The sequence below is a fragment of the Podarcis raffonei genome, chromosome 9 (assembly GCF_027172205.1).
Source record: "Podarcis raffonei isolate rPodRaf1 chromosome 9, rPodRaf1.pri, whole genome shotgun sequence".
Taxonomy (NCBI): domain Eukaryota; kingdom Metazoa; phylum Chordata; class Lepidosauria; order Squamata; family Lacertidae; genus Podarcis; species Podarcis raffonei.
Genome location: NC_070610.1, coordinates 49,599,750 through 49,616,800, shown reverse-complemented (window position 1 = coordinate 49,616,800; position 17,051 = coordinate 49,599,750). Strand labels below are relative to the sequence as shown.

General features: G+C 41.3%; 1 protein-coding gene across 10 annotated transcripts in view; it reads left to right on the top strand.

Annotated features, from left to right (window-relative positions):
- Nucleotides 1-17,051, top strand: part of JADE1 (jade family PHD finger 1) — a 155,868-nt gene that overhangs the window by 132,903 nt on the left and 5,914 nt on the right. For all 10 annotated transcript variants that reach the window (XM_053403418.1, XM_053403414.1, XM_053403421.1 and 7 more), the window contains 4 exons: nt 3,102-3,269; nt 3,883-3,999; nt 9,714-10,244; nt 12,434-12,551. In XM_053403418.1, the coding sequence (XP_053259393.1) occupies nt 3,102-3,269; nt 3,883-3,999; nt 9,714-10,244; nt 12,434-12,551 (934 nt within the window). The remainder of the gene's footprint in view (nt 1-3,101; nt 3,270-3,882; nt 4,000-9,713; nt 10,245-12,433; nt 12,552-17,051) is intronic.

Below are 17,051 nucleotides of genomic sequence, written 5' to 3'. Positions count from 1 at the left end.
GGTTGGTAATTTGTGGGTGATTTCTGCTTTCTTTCATTTCTCAAAAACCTGGGTTTGCTTGCAAGTATTTAGTTCTGCGGTTTGAGGAGGGCTTCTTAAGAGCTTTTGCCCTTCAAGGTCTTTGAAACTGATGGTTTTTGACCTCTTAATTTGGCTTGAAAACGAGGTTTCTACAATTATGCATAACTGTATTTTAAATGCTCTTACAAGGCTTTTTATTTGTGGTTTAGGAAGTGTTCTACTTTATACAGATAAGCTCCTGAGCCAAAACACATTGGGCTCATTTAACAATAAGCATATGTATTTTCTAGCATCTCTCATGTTTCTGACATTACCTATCCATTTGGTTCCCACATATTCCTGTTTTTCGGAAAATCTGCCACTTTGTGTGCTGCTCTCTTTTTTTTTTTTTGGTAGGCATAGCCAAAGTAACATAAGGGCCCAATCCAGTGCTAGTCATGTACCAACTAGCTAGCAGCTCCCAGTAGTAATGTTGCACCATCCAAATACATATATGGAAAAGCTTCTGTGGTCAGCTCTCTTCTTGAGATGATCAATAAATAAAATATATCACGCAAGTAGGCAGACATTCTGTTTGCATAGTGCATCAATTTCCTGGGGAAAAAATGTAGAGCTGTCATCCTCATTTTATTCATTTTTCAATTTAATCTATTCAAAAATGTCCCAGACCCACAGAGAGATCATTGGATTTGCTTTTGTTTGCTGTCATAGTCTACTTTTTGATTAAGATCACCGTCTTTTTGTCTGGCATATATAGCCATGCCAATAACAAGCGAGTTCAGTATATGTGGAATGTGGGGCACTTTCATTTATAATGAACATGGTTGGAAGTGAACAAGGCATCCCACCCAACACAGCAGAAATGACAAATACTTTTTGGTGCAGAAGATAATTTATACAATAGTTTTTGAATGCATCAGATTTTGTGGTTGGCTATTTCCTGTTGAGGGAAAGTCTGCCGTGTGTTGTTGTTTCCCCCCCAGTGTTTTAACTATGCCCTTTCATACATGATACCTGATAAGCAAGAGAAGGGTAATTTTGTCTCTTGGGTCCTGCAGTGGATGAAAACATATACATGTGTTTTCATATCCAATAGGAAAGACTGTCTTTTGAGCATGGTTTATCTTGCAAAATTACTTTAGAGTTTATTTTAATTATTTTTCATATTTCCCTTTTAATAAGTTGGCAGGTGTTCTTATTGCATTTTGAGTTCAGTGAAGTATACAAAGTTAGAAACAGGGCCTAGAAAAATGCCTCTGAAGGGGTCCTGTGTTTGTGACAAGAAGAAATGTTAGTGACACAGCTGTGGTCAACCTTTCCTTTGGGCAAAGGTTGAGCCAGTGCCCAAAGCAGTAGCACTTGTGCTCTTGGAAGACCTCCCCTATTTTTTTTTCACCTTCTCATCTTTCAGATGGACATAGAAGTTAATGCTCTTATTTATATGTCATGCTCTTATTTTAGTCTCAAAGTCCTGGCTTAACTCCAATTGAGATAATTATTAACCCAGGCAGGAATCAGCCTTCCCTTTGCTGTCACAGCTGGTTATGATAGTCCTCTTTATTTCCTGTTCCAGTTTCCTTACTATTGCAATGTAAGACCTCTCATGTCTAGGGCAACTTAAGAGGCAGGTGCAAATATGAACTTGGTATCATGAGTACGACTACTACTAATATGGTCCTGCATGTTTGGGGATCTGAAACTAACTTCACATGCAGCCTGGCCGCAAATCACGGTAGCTTGTACTGGTGTGCTTTCTACATGATTCAGTTGATATGTTGGGGAAGCCAGTTCCTGAGATACCACAGTCATGTGGAGTCCTGACCAATTGGAAGCTGTTTTAGTGACAAATCATACAGGAGCAGTTAGAATTAATCCTTTATAGCAGGGTTGGGGTACCTCCGTTCCTCAGGCTAAATTTGGTACAGGTACAGGTCTCAATGTGGCCCACAAAACTGTTTTCCTCCTCATATGTAATTTCAGGTGTGGGACAGGTACAGATGCAGCTGGGTTGGCTGCGCAACTAATCCCTGTAGAAAGCAGCTTTGCTAACCCTGTGCTTGGTGCTCTTCCAAACAGGGCTGTCAAAGCTGCTTGCACTGTGGTTCACACATTTGCTGTGAGGCTGAATGAGGAGAGTATTATAACAAATGTTATGTCCACCAAATGTGCTAGAGAAATATTAGCAACAAGACCATGCAATGAAGTGTCCTTTTTATTATTTGTTATCATTTTAATAATTGCTGCATTTTTCTGGGAGAGTGCTAGAGTCCTGTCTAGTCAAGTTGCATGGGATCAATTCCAATCTGTTACCACTGAGGATGTGGACAGGCTGCTTGGACGAGTGAAACCCGACCACCTGTTTCTTTTATCCTTGCCCATTCTGCTCATAAAAAGCTAGCCAAAAAGGGCTGGGCGATGGGCTCTGTGGGTGGTGAATCCTTCCCTCTGTGAGGGAGCATTCCCAGACCCAGAGTCCTTTTGGACTCAAAACTGTCCATGGAGGCACAGGTCAATTCTGTATCCAGGGAAGCTGTCTACCAGCTCCACCTGGTACACCAGCTGAGCCCCTACCTGCCTGTGCACTGTCTCACCAGATTGGTACATGCTCTGGTTATCTCCCACTTGGACTACTGCAATGCGCTCTACATGGGGATTTCCAAGCACAATGCAAAGTGTTGGTGTTGACCTTTAAAGCCCTAAATGGCCTTGGCCCAGTATACCTGAAGGAGCGTCTCCACCCCCATTGTTCAGCCCGGACACTGAGATCCAGCTCCAAGAGCCTTCTGGCAGTTCCTTCACTTCGAGAAGTGAAGCTACAGGGATCCAGGCGGAGGGCCTTCTTGGTAGTGGCATCTGCCCTGTGGAACACTCTTCACCAGATGTTAAGGAAATAAACAACTATCTGACTTTTAGAAGACATATGAAGCCCTGTTTAGGGAAGTTTTTAATGTTTGATGTTTTATTTACAATTCTGCTGGGAGTGGCTGGGGAAACCCAGCCAGATGAGCGGGGTATAAATAATAAACTTATTCTTATTCTTCTTACTTCGTACTTCATTTTACTTCTTTTCATTGTGGCAGGCATGCTATGGCATCCTAAAAGTTCCAGAAGGCAGCTGGCTGTGCCGAACCTGTGCTCTTGGTGTTCAGCCCAAGTGTTTGTTGTGCCCCAAGAAAGGCGGAGCCATGAAGCCAACTCGTAGTGGGACTAAGTGGGTCCATGTTAGCTGTGCCCTCTGGATTCCTGAGGTGGGTGTTTCAGGCAACTGATTCCTCTGCACATGCTCAGAATGGAGAATACAGAGTATTGTATGTTTTATAGTGAGAGCAGACAGCCGTGGTGGTGGTGTCAACAAGGAGTGTCAGTGTCAGAAGCCATTTGGAGAGAGTGTTGCCCCAGCTTCATCTGAAAATGGGATTTGCGGGAAGACAAGGTGCAATAGCACCCATCATCATGGACCCTGGAGTAGTGCCACCTGTCAGTGGTAACCAAGAGGATTTGCAAGAATGTGAGGATACAAACAACACAGCTAGCTATGGAGATCTGGGTTCAAATTCCTGTTTCTCGGTGACCACAGACCAGTCACTTACTGCCTATCCTACTACCTCAGAATGTTGTTATGAAGACAACTTTGGGTGGTGGTGGTGGTGAGGGAATTGTGCATGCTGCTCTGAGGTCCTTAGAAGGGTGTGATAAAAATGTAATAATTTTCTATCCTTAAAAATAGCTTTAATAAATGGTTGGGCACTTAAATAGTTAGCTTACCTTTTTGTCCGTAGCAAGATCACTCCAGGATAGTCATGCTTCCTGTTCTTTGTTCACTGCTTGATTCCCACCTACCCCCTTCTTTATTTATCTTAGGTGAGCATTGGCAGCCCAGAAAAGATGGAGCCCATCACAAAGGTCTCCCATATTCCCAGCAGCAGATGGGCCCTGGTGTGCAGTCTTTGTAACGAGAAGGTTGGGGCATCCATACAGGTAAATCACTCTGACTGGGTATTATGAACATGCATTTGCTACAAAAAGCTCGCTACTGTAGTGAGGCTTTCATTTTTAACTTCCATGAAGTACATTAGAGTGCAGATGTTGTTGTTTAGCTGTATGAAACATCAATTTAGGATTTTAATTTGGGGTCTGCTTTGGACTGAAGATATTTAGGCCTTGTTGTCATATTACTCAATGTCTGCTAAAAGCAAGAACCCTTACTTGAAATCTGAGATAGTGAACTTGTAGCCAGCCAAATGTTGTCAGGCCCCCAACTCTTTATCAGCCCCAGTCAGCATGGCCAATGGTCAGGGATGATAGGAGTTGTAGTCCAGCAATGTCTAGCGGGCCTCTGTTCCCTACCACTCCCACTTTAGTTGGTTCACTACACAGATATGCAACATCCTCATATTTTGTTTCTCCTGATGGTTTCCTAAGATCCATAGCAGTCTGTGAAATCTATTTTGGTATAGATATGATAAAAAAAGTTTCATTTCCTACTTCTTGCCCTTTTGTGCCACTTCCGGGTTTGCTGCGATGTGTGCGATCTCGTGTGGTTTGGGAATGGGAAATTGCCTGTACCGAGGACCTTTTTTCAGCCGGAACTCACCAGAGCTGAGTTCTGGCACCTCATTGGTGCGTTCTGGCACCTCTGCAGCGTTGTGGCACGGCGTTTGGGGCTGTGCACCAGAGGTTGCGGGCTGCGCAGTGCTATGTGTTGAGTGACAACGGCTGTGGGCAGTGCGACGATTGGTGCAAGTGGATGGGCATGCGGACAAAGAGATATATTTTTTAGGGCCAGTATCATTTATTAGCCTTGCCTGTATCAAAATGCTGGGGCACACTTCCCATCCATTCACCACCAAATCTTCTTCTAGTTTCTTTGGTGGTAGTTTTATTGTTCCTCACACAGTTCTCCTGTGGTGTCGAAGAGCAGCATGAGTTGACTCTATGGAATTCATTATCACAAGATACAGTAATGACCACCAACTTGGATGGCTTTAAAAGTGTGCCTCTGAATACCAATTGATGGGGAACACAAGTGGAGAGGGTGCCATTGTACTTGTCTTGCTTGCAGGCTTCTTATAGGCATCTGGTTGGTCACTGCTTAGGTTGGTGGTGCTATGCAACAGGGATGTTGTTATGTTCTGACCTCACACTGTCCTGCTATTTATTATGTTGTACAGACTTCCCCCCCCAAGTAATTGGTGAATATGGTTGCCAATTACACATTTTGTGGTGTGTGTGTGTGTGTGTGTAAATTTTTTAGTAAATATTTTGTGCTGTTTCTTTTTTAAAAGCACTAAACCCACCATTTTGTAAAGAGGAAACATGCATGTACACAAATAAAGAGAGACCAGTACTAGGATAAGAAGTATCTAACCTAAACAAATACTTCAATTAATGTGAAATTGGCATAGAAGGATTTTCTATGGCTGGTGATACTGTAGTTTTGCCAGTGAAAAATAGGCATTGGTGACTGGTGTATATTGGTGTGATAATCGAGCTCTGTCAATATAAAACTCTTTTCAGCTTGTTCTAATTAGCCCTCTCGGATTCCTAGATAAAGAATGATTACTTTTTCTCTCTCTCACTGTGATAGATTTATAGTACACACACGAGAAGACAATTCATGTTAGCTCACTGTTCAGTTAGTCGTTCTTTCATGTTTGTGCGTAAAATATTTATTAACGTAGAGCACTCGCTTTGCAGCGCTTGGATTTTAGAATGCTAATAAATATTTTATGCATAAACATGAAAGAACTGCTACCTGAATAGGGAGCTAACCTGACAGTATCCTGTATGTGTGGGTGGATGTTTTAACTACAAAAGAAGTCATTGTTTAATATGGAGAAAGATGCAAGCATATAGCAAGCAATGTCCTCCCCTCTGTAGAAGGGAACTTGGGGGAATTCTTTTCATTGACTTGCCCATGCAGGGCTTTCGAGGAAACTGAACTTGGCTGTAGGGCAAGGGCATGTGTTAGGGGATTGCTCTGTGTGTAGATCATTCAGTTGCACTGGCCCCTCCCTGGCTTCGCTCTCTGCTCTGAATCATTGATACGCCAGAGATTCAGTAGTGCAGCCAGACAGCCTTTCAAGCACTTTGCCAGAGGCTTTACTGCTCCCTTTCCAAACGAAGTGTAAAACAAAAGCACGGAATATGAATCATAGAAATCTAATTGGTGCCCAGTGCTTTAATAAATAAATACTAAAAGTCCTTTGCAGACCTTCATCTGTTTGCTAGAATCTTTGCCCTGAATATAGATACTAGTGGGTGTGTCCTGTTCTTCCTTATGAAGGTCCTGTAGAGTTGATAATGCAAACATCAAAAAGGGGCATTGCTGTTGCTTTGGGGAACATGCTGTTTACAAAAACACCCTCCCATGTGCTTGAGGGAAGGATCTCGGTTGTGGTTTTCTGGTATTACTTTTGCACATTGGGTTACTTTCCAGTATTACCCACTGCTATCACAAGGCAAGGCATTGATGCATGCATGACATGGGTGGTATTTTGGTTTCCCCCCGCAAGTGAATGTGTTTGGGCATGCTCTGATAAGGTGGTGCTTGATCAGATTGTTGGATTGACTCCTCCCACATCCTTGAAATACACTGATGGGCTTTCATTCTGATTTTTAATTTCTTAAGAACCAAGAGCGCTTGTGGTGAAACCACCCCATCTGTCCTGAAGTGTAGGATCACGCTAGTGCACTTCATGCAGGTTGTTCACACATACACTGCCACCACTTCTTTCTTCAAAACCACCTAGGTTTGGGGTGAGAAATAAACACACATCTTTTTTTTATCTGAGAGGAGAACAGAGTTAGGAAATTCCCTCCTGCCTAAAGGCAGCTGGAATCCAGTGTGTGGTTCCTGCTACCTCCATGCTAAGCAAGTAGCATGGAAAACCGACTGGTGCACAGATATATGACACCTGTTAACTAAGTGATCCTAGGATTCAGACTGAATGTTCAACCCCAGGATTAAAATTAAAATATTTATGGAAAATACAAGATAGTGGGCAAAATAGGGAGTTTAGTGAAAGAGTGAAAATAAAAGTTTGTTCTAAATAATCCTATACTTAGGCAGTCTTACATTATATTCAACCTAGTATAGGCCTGAATGCAGGCGTAACTTGCTTCCTTTTATTGACTATGTCTGGGATAAGAAGGGTGGGTGGGTTCATTGATGGATCTAGGGAATTTCGCCATTACGAATTAGTGGGTGGTGGGTGACAAACTTACATCAGCAACAAGTGCCTCAGAGGGGTTCTGGCTGCAGGCCTGCATCACAATCACACAGAGCAATATCACCACTGAAATGATGATTGAATATCTGTAATTATATGGCTGCAGATTTAATTTGGGAGCTCCTTTACAAGAATGTACAGAATATCACACTGTCTCAGAGACGGGAATGTAGGACTGCAATCTAATATATTTAATGCTCTTAATGTAAGTTTCCATCGCAGATTAACGTTTTGCTTCTTGATTAATTTGCTTCTGATGGCAAGTGAGATGTGAGCTCTGGGACTCTTTAACAACCTTCCATGGCACAGATCATTCAGTTGTGCTAGCTCCATCCTCCTTGTGCCACATGTGATATAAAAGAAACTTAAAGATGACTTCCCATTCCTGTCAATGCATAGCTGGTAGATAGTTCAAAACTGTAAGAAGTTTCATGCTTAAGAGAAATTGTCCTCTTACTTTAGGAAACTGAAGTTATGGCTTCATTATATATAAATGTTGTTATAATTAATTGTTTCCAGTTGAGTGACCACTTAAAAGCCAAGTAGTTACATGATTACAAATCCTTTTAGCCATTGTCAACCCTAGCAATAGTCATGTTGACAGCTTCCTTTGGGATCGAGGTGGCAGTGTGTCTTTTTTATGTGTACATTTGAACAGGAGAATTGAAATCGCTGCATAGCTGCACAGCAGTAAGGATTTACTTATTTATTTTGACACTTTATATACCACTTAATTACAGTTGAATCTAAGCAGTGTACAGGAGACTTTATGCAAGGAAACTAAAAATGAATTAAAACTGTAAAATTAGAATTCATTTAAAAAGCCTGCTGGAATAAAAAATAGTATTTAGTAAGCACAATAAGTTTTGGGGGGCAGGCTTGTCTGACCTTAGCTGGACAGGAATTCTATAAAACTGGGTACACAATAATGAATGTACAAACCCTGGTGGTTATAAGCTGTGCATGGGAGACAAGTGACTCCCCCAAAGACCAAAGTTATAAAACAGAAACGTAAGAGATAAGGCAGTCTTTGAGATAACCTGGACCCAAGTTGTTAAAGGCCTTGTAAATTAATACAAGAACTTTGAACATATGGAAGCATATGGGCAACTAGTGCAACTGAATGCTAAATGTAGATTTACACAACCATATTTGTGTAGATGAAGGAATTGCAGCATATATTTCCTTTAACATCTTTGCTTAAGGAAAGAGGTAGTTGGCCCAATGCTTTCTCTTATGGAATGTTTCCAATAATTTCAGAAGGTGGCAGGAGGCTGTGCACATGGAATATCATCCCCCAATCCTCTCCAAATTAAGCAGACTTCTTTCCCTGCTGTGAAATCTTTCTCATACTCTTTAACCTAGAGATGTGAAATGACAGCAGCATAGAGCCCAAATTAAAATTCAGCTTTACTGCATGGAGAAGCTGTTCAGTGCACCCTTAGGTCACTGTCGGCCTGTTTGTCAGTGAAGGTTTATTGGGGAAGGCCAGAGGGCAATGTACATCTCACCGCCTTTCATATTGTGCCTCAGTGTTGACTTTATTCAAGTAGATTTATCTGAAGCTTCTACAGTTTGAACCCTGCTGTGCACTTTTAAATGACATCTGGCTGCTGAGTCAACCTGAGTAGGAAAACACTGAGGAGGAGGATAATTGGCTCCTTTTCACAAAAAGACTATATAAATATCCTTCTGCCGCACACATATTTCTCAACGTGAGATACGTTTGGGTTAAGTCTGGCATTTTCCTGTCATCATAAATGTCAGTGACACTCATTTATTCCATCCTCATTGGAGTTGGAGGAGAGCCCTGAAGGGGGAGAAGAGAGGTAGCATGTAAAGGGATTTTTCTCTCTCTGTTAATGCCTATTGAAGCACATCCTGAAACATAAGCTATTTGCTTCGTAGAGCTTTGCTACAAGCTGCTTGTTTGAGACCCACAGAAAGAAGTTCTGAAGCGCTTCTTTTATTTGTTATTCTGCTCTGCCTTTAGAAATCTCAGAGCAGTTTATGTGGGGCTTGCAGTAGTGCTCCGTTCAGGTACTTATTGGGTCCACACCTGCTGAGCTTCAATAATGCTGCAGTATTAAGTGCTCCCAGACCATTAAGTGTGGCCACATGCAGCCTACATGTGAGCTTCTTTGCCAAGGATTGAAATATGATAGCAAGCAGCAGAAATAGCTTTTTTAATGGGATGTGCAAGCAACTGCAGTGACGATGAGGCAGGAGATGGCTATTACTTCAGCAGAAGTCCACTTGTGGTTGTTGAGATTTGAGCCGCTATGAATATATTTCTATCCCACCTTGTGTTGGGCTCAAGGGAGCTCCTAATGAAATACAAGATACTTAGGCCTTGCAAAACCATATGATTGTTTTTACACAACCTGTTAGCTACAAACATATAAAATGTAAATGTTTTAAGATCTGTTCCTCCATCCCCTCCTCTCCCCACATCTACAGTGTTCAGTGAAAAACTGCCGCACAGCCTTCCATGTCACTTGTGCGTTTGACCGTGGCTTGGAGATGAAGACCATTCTGGCCGACAATGATGAAGTCAAGTTCAAGTCTTATTGCCCCAAGCACAGCTCCACCAAGAAGTCAGATGAGGAAAACCTCAGCGAATTCACCAGCCAGGAAAATGAGAACGGGGCACAGGACAGTTCCCCTCCTGCTCACCTAGAACCTTTTGACAGCATGGATCAAAACCAGGAGGAGGCCCACAGGGTCAGCGTTCGCAAGCAGAAGCTTCAGCAACTGGAAGATGAGTTCTATGCCTTTGTCAACGCCTCGGAAGTGGCCAAGGCCCTGCAGCTTCCCGAGGACTCTGTAGAATTTATGTACCAGTACTGGAAGTTGAAGCGGAAATCAAACTTCAACAAACCTTTGATCACCCCAAAGAAAGATGAAGAGGACAATCTGGCCAAACGGGAGCAGGATGTTCTGTTCAGGCGGCTACAGCTTTTCACCCACCTCCGGCAGGATTTGGAGAGGGTAAGTTGCTGTGTTGTTTGGTAGGTCTGAAAGATGGATTTTGCCTCAGTTGCCTTACCAATCCTGATGTTTGAATGCTGTCGGATCAGGCATAAAAATCCTGCTCAATGCAGCTGAAAGGTGCACAATGGTCAATGCATGTGGCCTTGGATCTCATCCCACTAAGGTCCTCTCAGAATGATTAGAGAAGAGGCGAACCTGCAGTTCCACCTCTGCCCCTCCTTTTGCTGGAACTTCTCTGAGCGTAGTGGTGTGTTGTGACATGTTCAGGCAATGGGTAGGGATTTCCTTCTACATCCTTTGTGCTTGCTATTTCCCAGATCCTATGCTGCAAGGCCTGCTTCTGACTTGCAAGGTGAGGATGGGAGAAGCAGTTGCAAACAGTAAATTTGTGGGCCTTGCTATGGACTCTGAAACCAGGTTTGTTCTGCATGAGTAGACTTCCCAGGTTCTCTCAACATGGTGAACGCTTTATAAACACATCCCTTTGTAGTTGCAGGGGTCTTCCCTTCATTAAAGTGAGTAGGAAAACCCCCTGTGGGTAGAACAGCTTTCTGTGCATTATAGAGCTCCTGTGCTCACAAAAAGCCACTGGAGTGGGTGTGTAGCTGTGATAGAAAGTAATAAACTTTCATCTATTCTGTTTGATAAGTAATGTAGATTCTTGGAGATTTTCAGTTTAGTGTGGCACGAACACCTCCCTGGGAGAATGTGAAGCTGTTCCGAAAGCTGCCTGCCTTTGATTGATGCTTTGAACAATGTGGCCATTCTGAACTTGTTCTCAACTCCAGTGCTTAGCTCCAGAATCTCTTAAAACGAAAGGGTTTGTGAAGAGCTTTAAAAGAATCTCTCCAAACTGAGTTAATGGGCAGTAAAATGGCAAATGTGATGCAAGTGTAACATGGTGTACATTGGAACAAACCCTCTAAATTTCACATAAGTGCTCTTGGGGTCTGAACTGGCAGTGATTGACTAGGAAGGAGACCTTGGGGCTGTAGTGGATAACTCTGTGAAGATGTTGACTCGGTGTACAGGAGCAGTGGAAAAAGGCAAATTCCATGTTTGTGATCATTAGGAAAGAAATTTAAAATAAAACCACCAATATGTCATTATACAAATCTGTAGTGCAATGGAATATTGTGTACAGTTTTGGTTGTATTACCTCAATAAGGGCTTGTAAAGTTAGAACAGAGCAACCCAAAGTGCAGAGGAGGGTGCTGGAGCATCTCCACTAGGAGGAAAAGTTACAACATTTGAGACTTCTTAGTTTAGAGATGACATGATAGAGGTGTATAAAAATATGCATGGTGTGTAAAATGTGGTAAAGAAGTCGTCCCGTCCCCCCCTTCTCATACTACTAGAACTCAGGGACATTCAATGAAGCCAAATGTTAGAATACAAAAGGACAGACAAAAGAAAGTACTTATCATAATATTTTTATTATTTATACCCTTCTCATCTGACTGGGTTTCCCCAGCCACTCTGGGCGGCCTACAGCATATATTGAAACAGAATAAAATATCAAACATTAAAAACTTCCCTAAACAGGACTGCCTTCAGGTGTCTCTAAAAGTTATGTAGTTCTTTATCTCCTTGACATCTGAAGGGAGGGCAATTCCACAGGGTGGGTGCCACTACCAAGAAGGCCCTCTGCCTGGTTCCCTGTAACTTTTCGCAGTGAGGGAACCATCAGAAGACCCTTGGAGGAGGACCTCTTCATAGGTTCTTAATGTGGGAAGTACAGTCATACCTTCGGTTAAAGTTGCTTCAGGTTGAGCGTTTTTGGGTTGCGCTCTGCGGCGACCCGGAAGTAATGGAACGTGTTATTTCCGGGTTTCGCCGCTTGTGCATGTGCAGACGCTCAAAATGATGGCATGCGAAGAAACAGCGAATCGAGACCCGCGCAAACACGGGTTGTGTTCGCTTCAGGATGCATATGGGGCTCTGGAACGGATCCCGTTTGCATCCAGAGGTACCACTGTAGAAATAAAGAAAAGGGGTCCTCTTTGCTGGTGTAACATACCTTTCCTTCAGCACTAGTAACCCAGTACACATGCCAGATTGGGTTGCAAAATGTCTTCTAGCATGGAAAAGCTCCTCTTTTTAGGAAGTTTTTAAAATTCAAATATCAACTTTAAAATATGTTTCTCTTACGTGAATCTACAAAATATTACATATTGTGTTTTTAGGTACGAAACCTCACATATATGGTGACCCGACGGGAAAAAATTAAAAGATCTGTTTGCAAAGTCCAGGAACAGATATTCAATCTCTATACAAATCTTGTGGAGCATGAAAGAGCTTCAGGTGAGTTCCGTTTGTCTTTTTGTGCTGGAGTATGGCATGGCAAATGTGTTGGCATACTGGTCTGGAATGAAAATTATTGCTGTAATGTTTTTGTGCACTGTAATGAAATGTATTGGCTTGCATTTCTCTATAACCCTCTTTGCACCCTGCACACTGAGAAAAAACCACCAACCACATGTTAAATATTTGAAAGACTCTGATAATTTCTTTGACTTACTGAGGGACTTGTGGATTGCTATAGTAGATAGCTATTAAAAACCATTGCTAGTAGGCCTCTGTATGTGTCTTGCCACTTGCTGGCTCTTTGTATATTTTGAGATGGAGATTATCTGCTTTCCCTCCTCAAACCTGAATAGGTTTGCTCTTTCAGTTTTTACATTTCAGGTGCATTCAGTTTCATAACTCCTCACCCACCAACCTGTACTTCACCACCAACCTGTACTTCACCCTCTCAACATAGTATTCAATCAGTGAAGTGTATACAGGTCCCACTCAAAAGTTGTTGTTTTTTATAAATATAAAATCACTTGCTATTTATGTTTATATTTCTGCAAGTCTGAATCCTACCTGGCAGTTATTTTCCTCCAACATTATTTAGCTGCCACTATGTAGGTTTCCTTAGACCCTACTCCTCAAAATTTCCTTTTCTTAACAGCTTCTTAATTAAAATTCTTATGTTTGCTTGCCCTACATCTAAATTGGATTATTCATAATCACTTAACCTGGGTACATGTGAACAATTTAGATTTTGTTCCTATCTATAATAATCTAGCAATTTATTAACAGCATATTTATTTTCCCTTGTATGGAAATTGAGTGGCAATTTCAATGGTATATTAGCACCCCACAGACAAAATTTAAGCACAGTTAATACTTGTTTATGTTGTCTTACTTTGAAAACTGACTCCATTTTTGTGCAGTGGGTTTAGTGGTCTATTCAGTGTTTTTCATTTACATGTTTAGGTTTTTTTGTTGATGGTTTGCAACTAAGATGCAGGGGAGCATGAGAAAAGGGTTACATAAGCCCTTGTGTTCTCCTACCCACAGCTGACAATGAAGGCAATGTTCCAAATTCTAAATTATCTCATTGTGCAAAACTGATTATTAATTTTAATTAAAATCAGTATTGTTTTGACAAAATATATATTTTTGCTGTTCCGTTATGTGCAATAGATTTACTTTCTGGTCTGGATTATGAAACCAGGAGTATCGTTCTCCCTGCTTGTATTCATATGGAACATATTTTTATTCCTTCTTTATAACATCAGGGGCATGAATGTCATAAGATGAACAATGCATCCTAGTTGCTACACTTAACTTTCTTTTACAAATGGTTGACAACTTGACTCTCTTCAACCACAATTGAAATTTATCAAATGTTCAAGGAGGAAAATACTGCCAGGAGAACAGAGCTCCATGAGTCTATTATGTTAAAAATGAATTGAGCTAGAAAAGTCTGCCTTTTTATCACATTCTTTAAACCTAAGTGTCTTACTCTGACAAGCAAATAGCTTTGGAGACAGTCAGAAACTAAGTGGAACAACGACCTTTCTTTAATGTGGCTTGCCAGTCAGAAAGTGCTTTAAAAGCATGAACCCAAAAGAAATAGCTAGCTGACTTGTAACTATATATTCTTCAAAGATGCTAGTACCCATTGAGCAAGAAACTGCTGAAGCTGAATGACCTTCCCATTTCAATCATTAATCAGCAGCACCAGTTTCACCGCCTTAAAATCCAGTGTTAAAGCATTGGATGTCGGTGTTTTTAATCTGTAGGATTATTGCAACATCCATGCAACCCTGGCTTAACGTTTTGTGAAGTTATGCTAACATGGCTGCTAACATAACCCAACCCTGAGGAGTTTTCTGGTTTGGTGCAATATGATCTAGCTGCTAGTGCAGCAAGTACAGTAACATAATGAAGTGGCCAGTTTGCCACTTCATTTTCTGTTGTGGCTTGACAAATTCCTTCCCCAGTCCCCTTGTTCTTGCATTCCTAAGGCAGGCAACAAAGCTGGGCCTCTGTTGGGTTGCCACCTATGGCCAACGGGGATGTGTTCACTTTGGTGAACTGTAAGCTTTAAAGCACCTATTCTCAGGGCAAGTGTGTTTTTGTTAAAATCTGGGGACAAAGCAAAATGAGATCAAACTCTGATGTTTGTAGTTCCCTATGCTTATGTTACCTAATTAAACGACCAATGAACATACAAAATTTGAGATTTAGCAAAGTGTACTCACAGATTTGGACATTTCAGTATTAATTTGTTTCCAAACATGCAAAGTGTCCTATTGATTTCACTGGAACTTCCATGTGATGAACATAGTATATTTGGGAGTTCAGCACTGGAATGTCCTGTAGATTTCAGTGGGAGGGTTAAGCACAATGTTATCCCTACCCAACTGAAATCAATGAAATGCTGATAGGGCTATGACCCTCAGAAATCCGGTTTATTTCAGTGGAAGTTACATTCAAGTAACCACACTAGTGATGCATCTTTGATTTAAATGTGATCTAAGTACACCTACCTTTCACTGAATCTGGTCTCCTGGGACAAGTATAAAAATATTACTGTCTATTCCAGTACTGCTTATTTGTTCCTGTTTGACTCTCTCACCAATATTCTGACACACTATATATCCACACAAATGCAAGCAACATCTTGCCTTAATTTTTAGTTATTCTAGTGATATTTATTAAAAATCTACAATTATTGCCCCATGTAACTAAGCAGAAATAGAGAAGTCAGCCTCTGATATAAAGGGACATGTATTTAATCAGGAAGAAGTGGGCTTTTTCAGAGCAGTAAAGCCCTATTAAAATCTTGCCATTAATTAAAAAAATGTTTGACACAGATAGCTTACTGCCACATGTTCAGTGTTGTGAAACTGGTACTCCATGTTTTGGCTGTTTAGAAAAAACCCTTTTAAAAAAACATGGAAAAAGTAGAGACAGCAGGTTGGATCAAGACTAGCAAATTGAACCTAAGTACTATTGAAATAATTGTGACACTTTAGTCATGACTTAAAGGCCCATTGATTTCACTGGCAACCGAGTACATTACTTAAGTCTGGATCTACCTAAAGGACATTCTTGGCTAAGAAGCTCAAAAATTATCATCATCAAACCTTTTATTGGCATCACATACAAACATCCATAGGAAATCAATACAGAATTACCACCTCCCCAATGTCACAGAACATTTGTCAAATGAAAAGAGGCAAAACAGTCTAACGTTACATTTCTAGGTCTCCAGGGAGATCAGATATCTGCAATGTGTTTCTGCAACAAAAAAACCAAATAAAGATACTTAGCCACTAACTTGGTGAGCTCCTGATCATTCCCCAGTAATAGAAAATGTATGACCTCCAACTCTAGTTTCCATTTGGGGATGCAGAGTTGATCTAGAAACTGCTGGTGGAGATCAGCATATAGTTTACATTTAAGAACCATATGAGTAAGAGTTTCCAGCACGTGGTCTTTACATGGGCAAATTCTTTCTCCTTCCACCACTCCCAAGAACCTTCCCCAAAGGAGATTTGATGGATTTGAATTAAACCTGGCCAGCAAAAATGCCATTCTTTCTTGAGGGATAAGCAGAAATTCAATATAATTGTGATTAATTTCATATGCCCAAGAAAGTTGAAAGTAAAGAGGGGAACAAGTTTTCTCTGCTGCTGCTGTTAGTTCCTGGTGTTCAATCTCCCACAACCTAGTTTTTATTATAGCCTTGACAGATGATGGGGGCATCGATCACAAAAGTTCCATTGACAGTCCAAGTTGCTGTACCTTTATGTTAAATTCAAATACCTAGTGGATGGTTTTTCCACCAAATACCCAGCTATAGCTCTTGTGTGAATTCCCAAAAACCGTTATTTTGCTTTTATCAAAGTTCATGCACAGTTTCATTCTGGACAGATGGTCAATACAGGAATTTAACAATAGTCTTATGCCAATTCTTGTCCGTGAAAGCAAAATCATGTCATCTGCGTATAGGAGGATGGGAATGCTTGATGCGTTGAGTTTTCGGCTATGGGCATCTACCTGTTTTAATGACGAAGTAAGGTGGTTAAGAAAAAGACTGAAAACAACCTGGATCCCCTCAACCCAACTTCGCAGTTGGCAGAGAAAACTACACTCTTTCATCTTCTCACATAAAAAACCAAGAATAAGCCCCAAATACCTGCACCTCCCCACCTCAGAAGGAGGATGGGGAATCCCCAACATAGAAGCATATTACAATGCCAACCAAATACACCATATAATCCCATATATACTAGAAGATGAGACAAAACAATGGGTACACCTAGAGAGGGACACAATTGAAAACACCTGCACCACAACATACCCACTCCTCCCAAACAAACTAAAGAAAATTCCCACAACACTTAACAGGTACACACAGACCATGCTCAAAGCATGGAAAACACAAATAGGCAAACTATCAATATGGCTAACCTGATCCAAAACACACACACACCTCACTCACACACGAAAACAAAG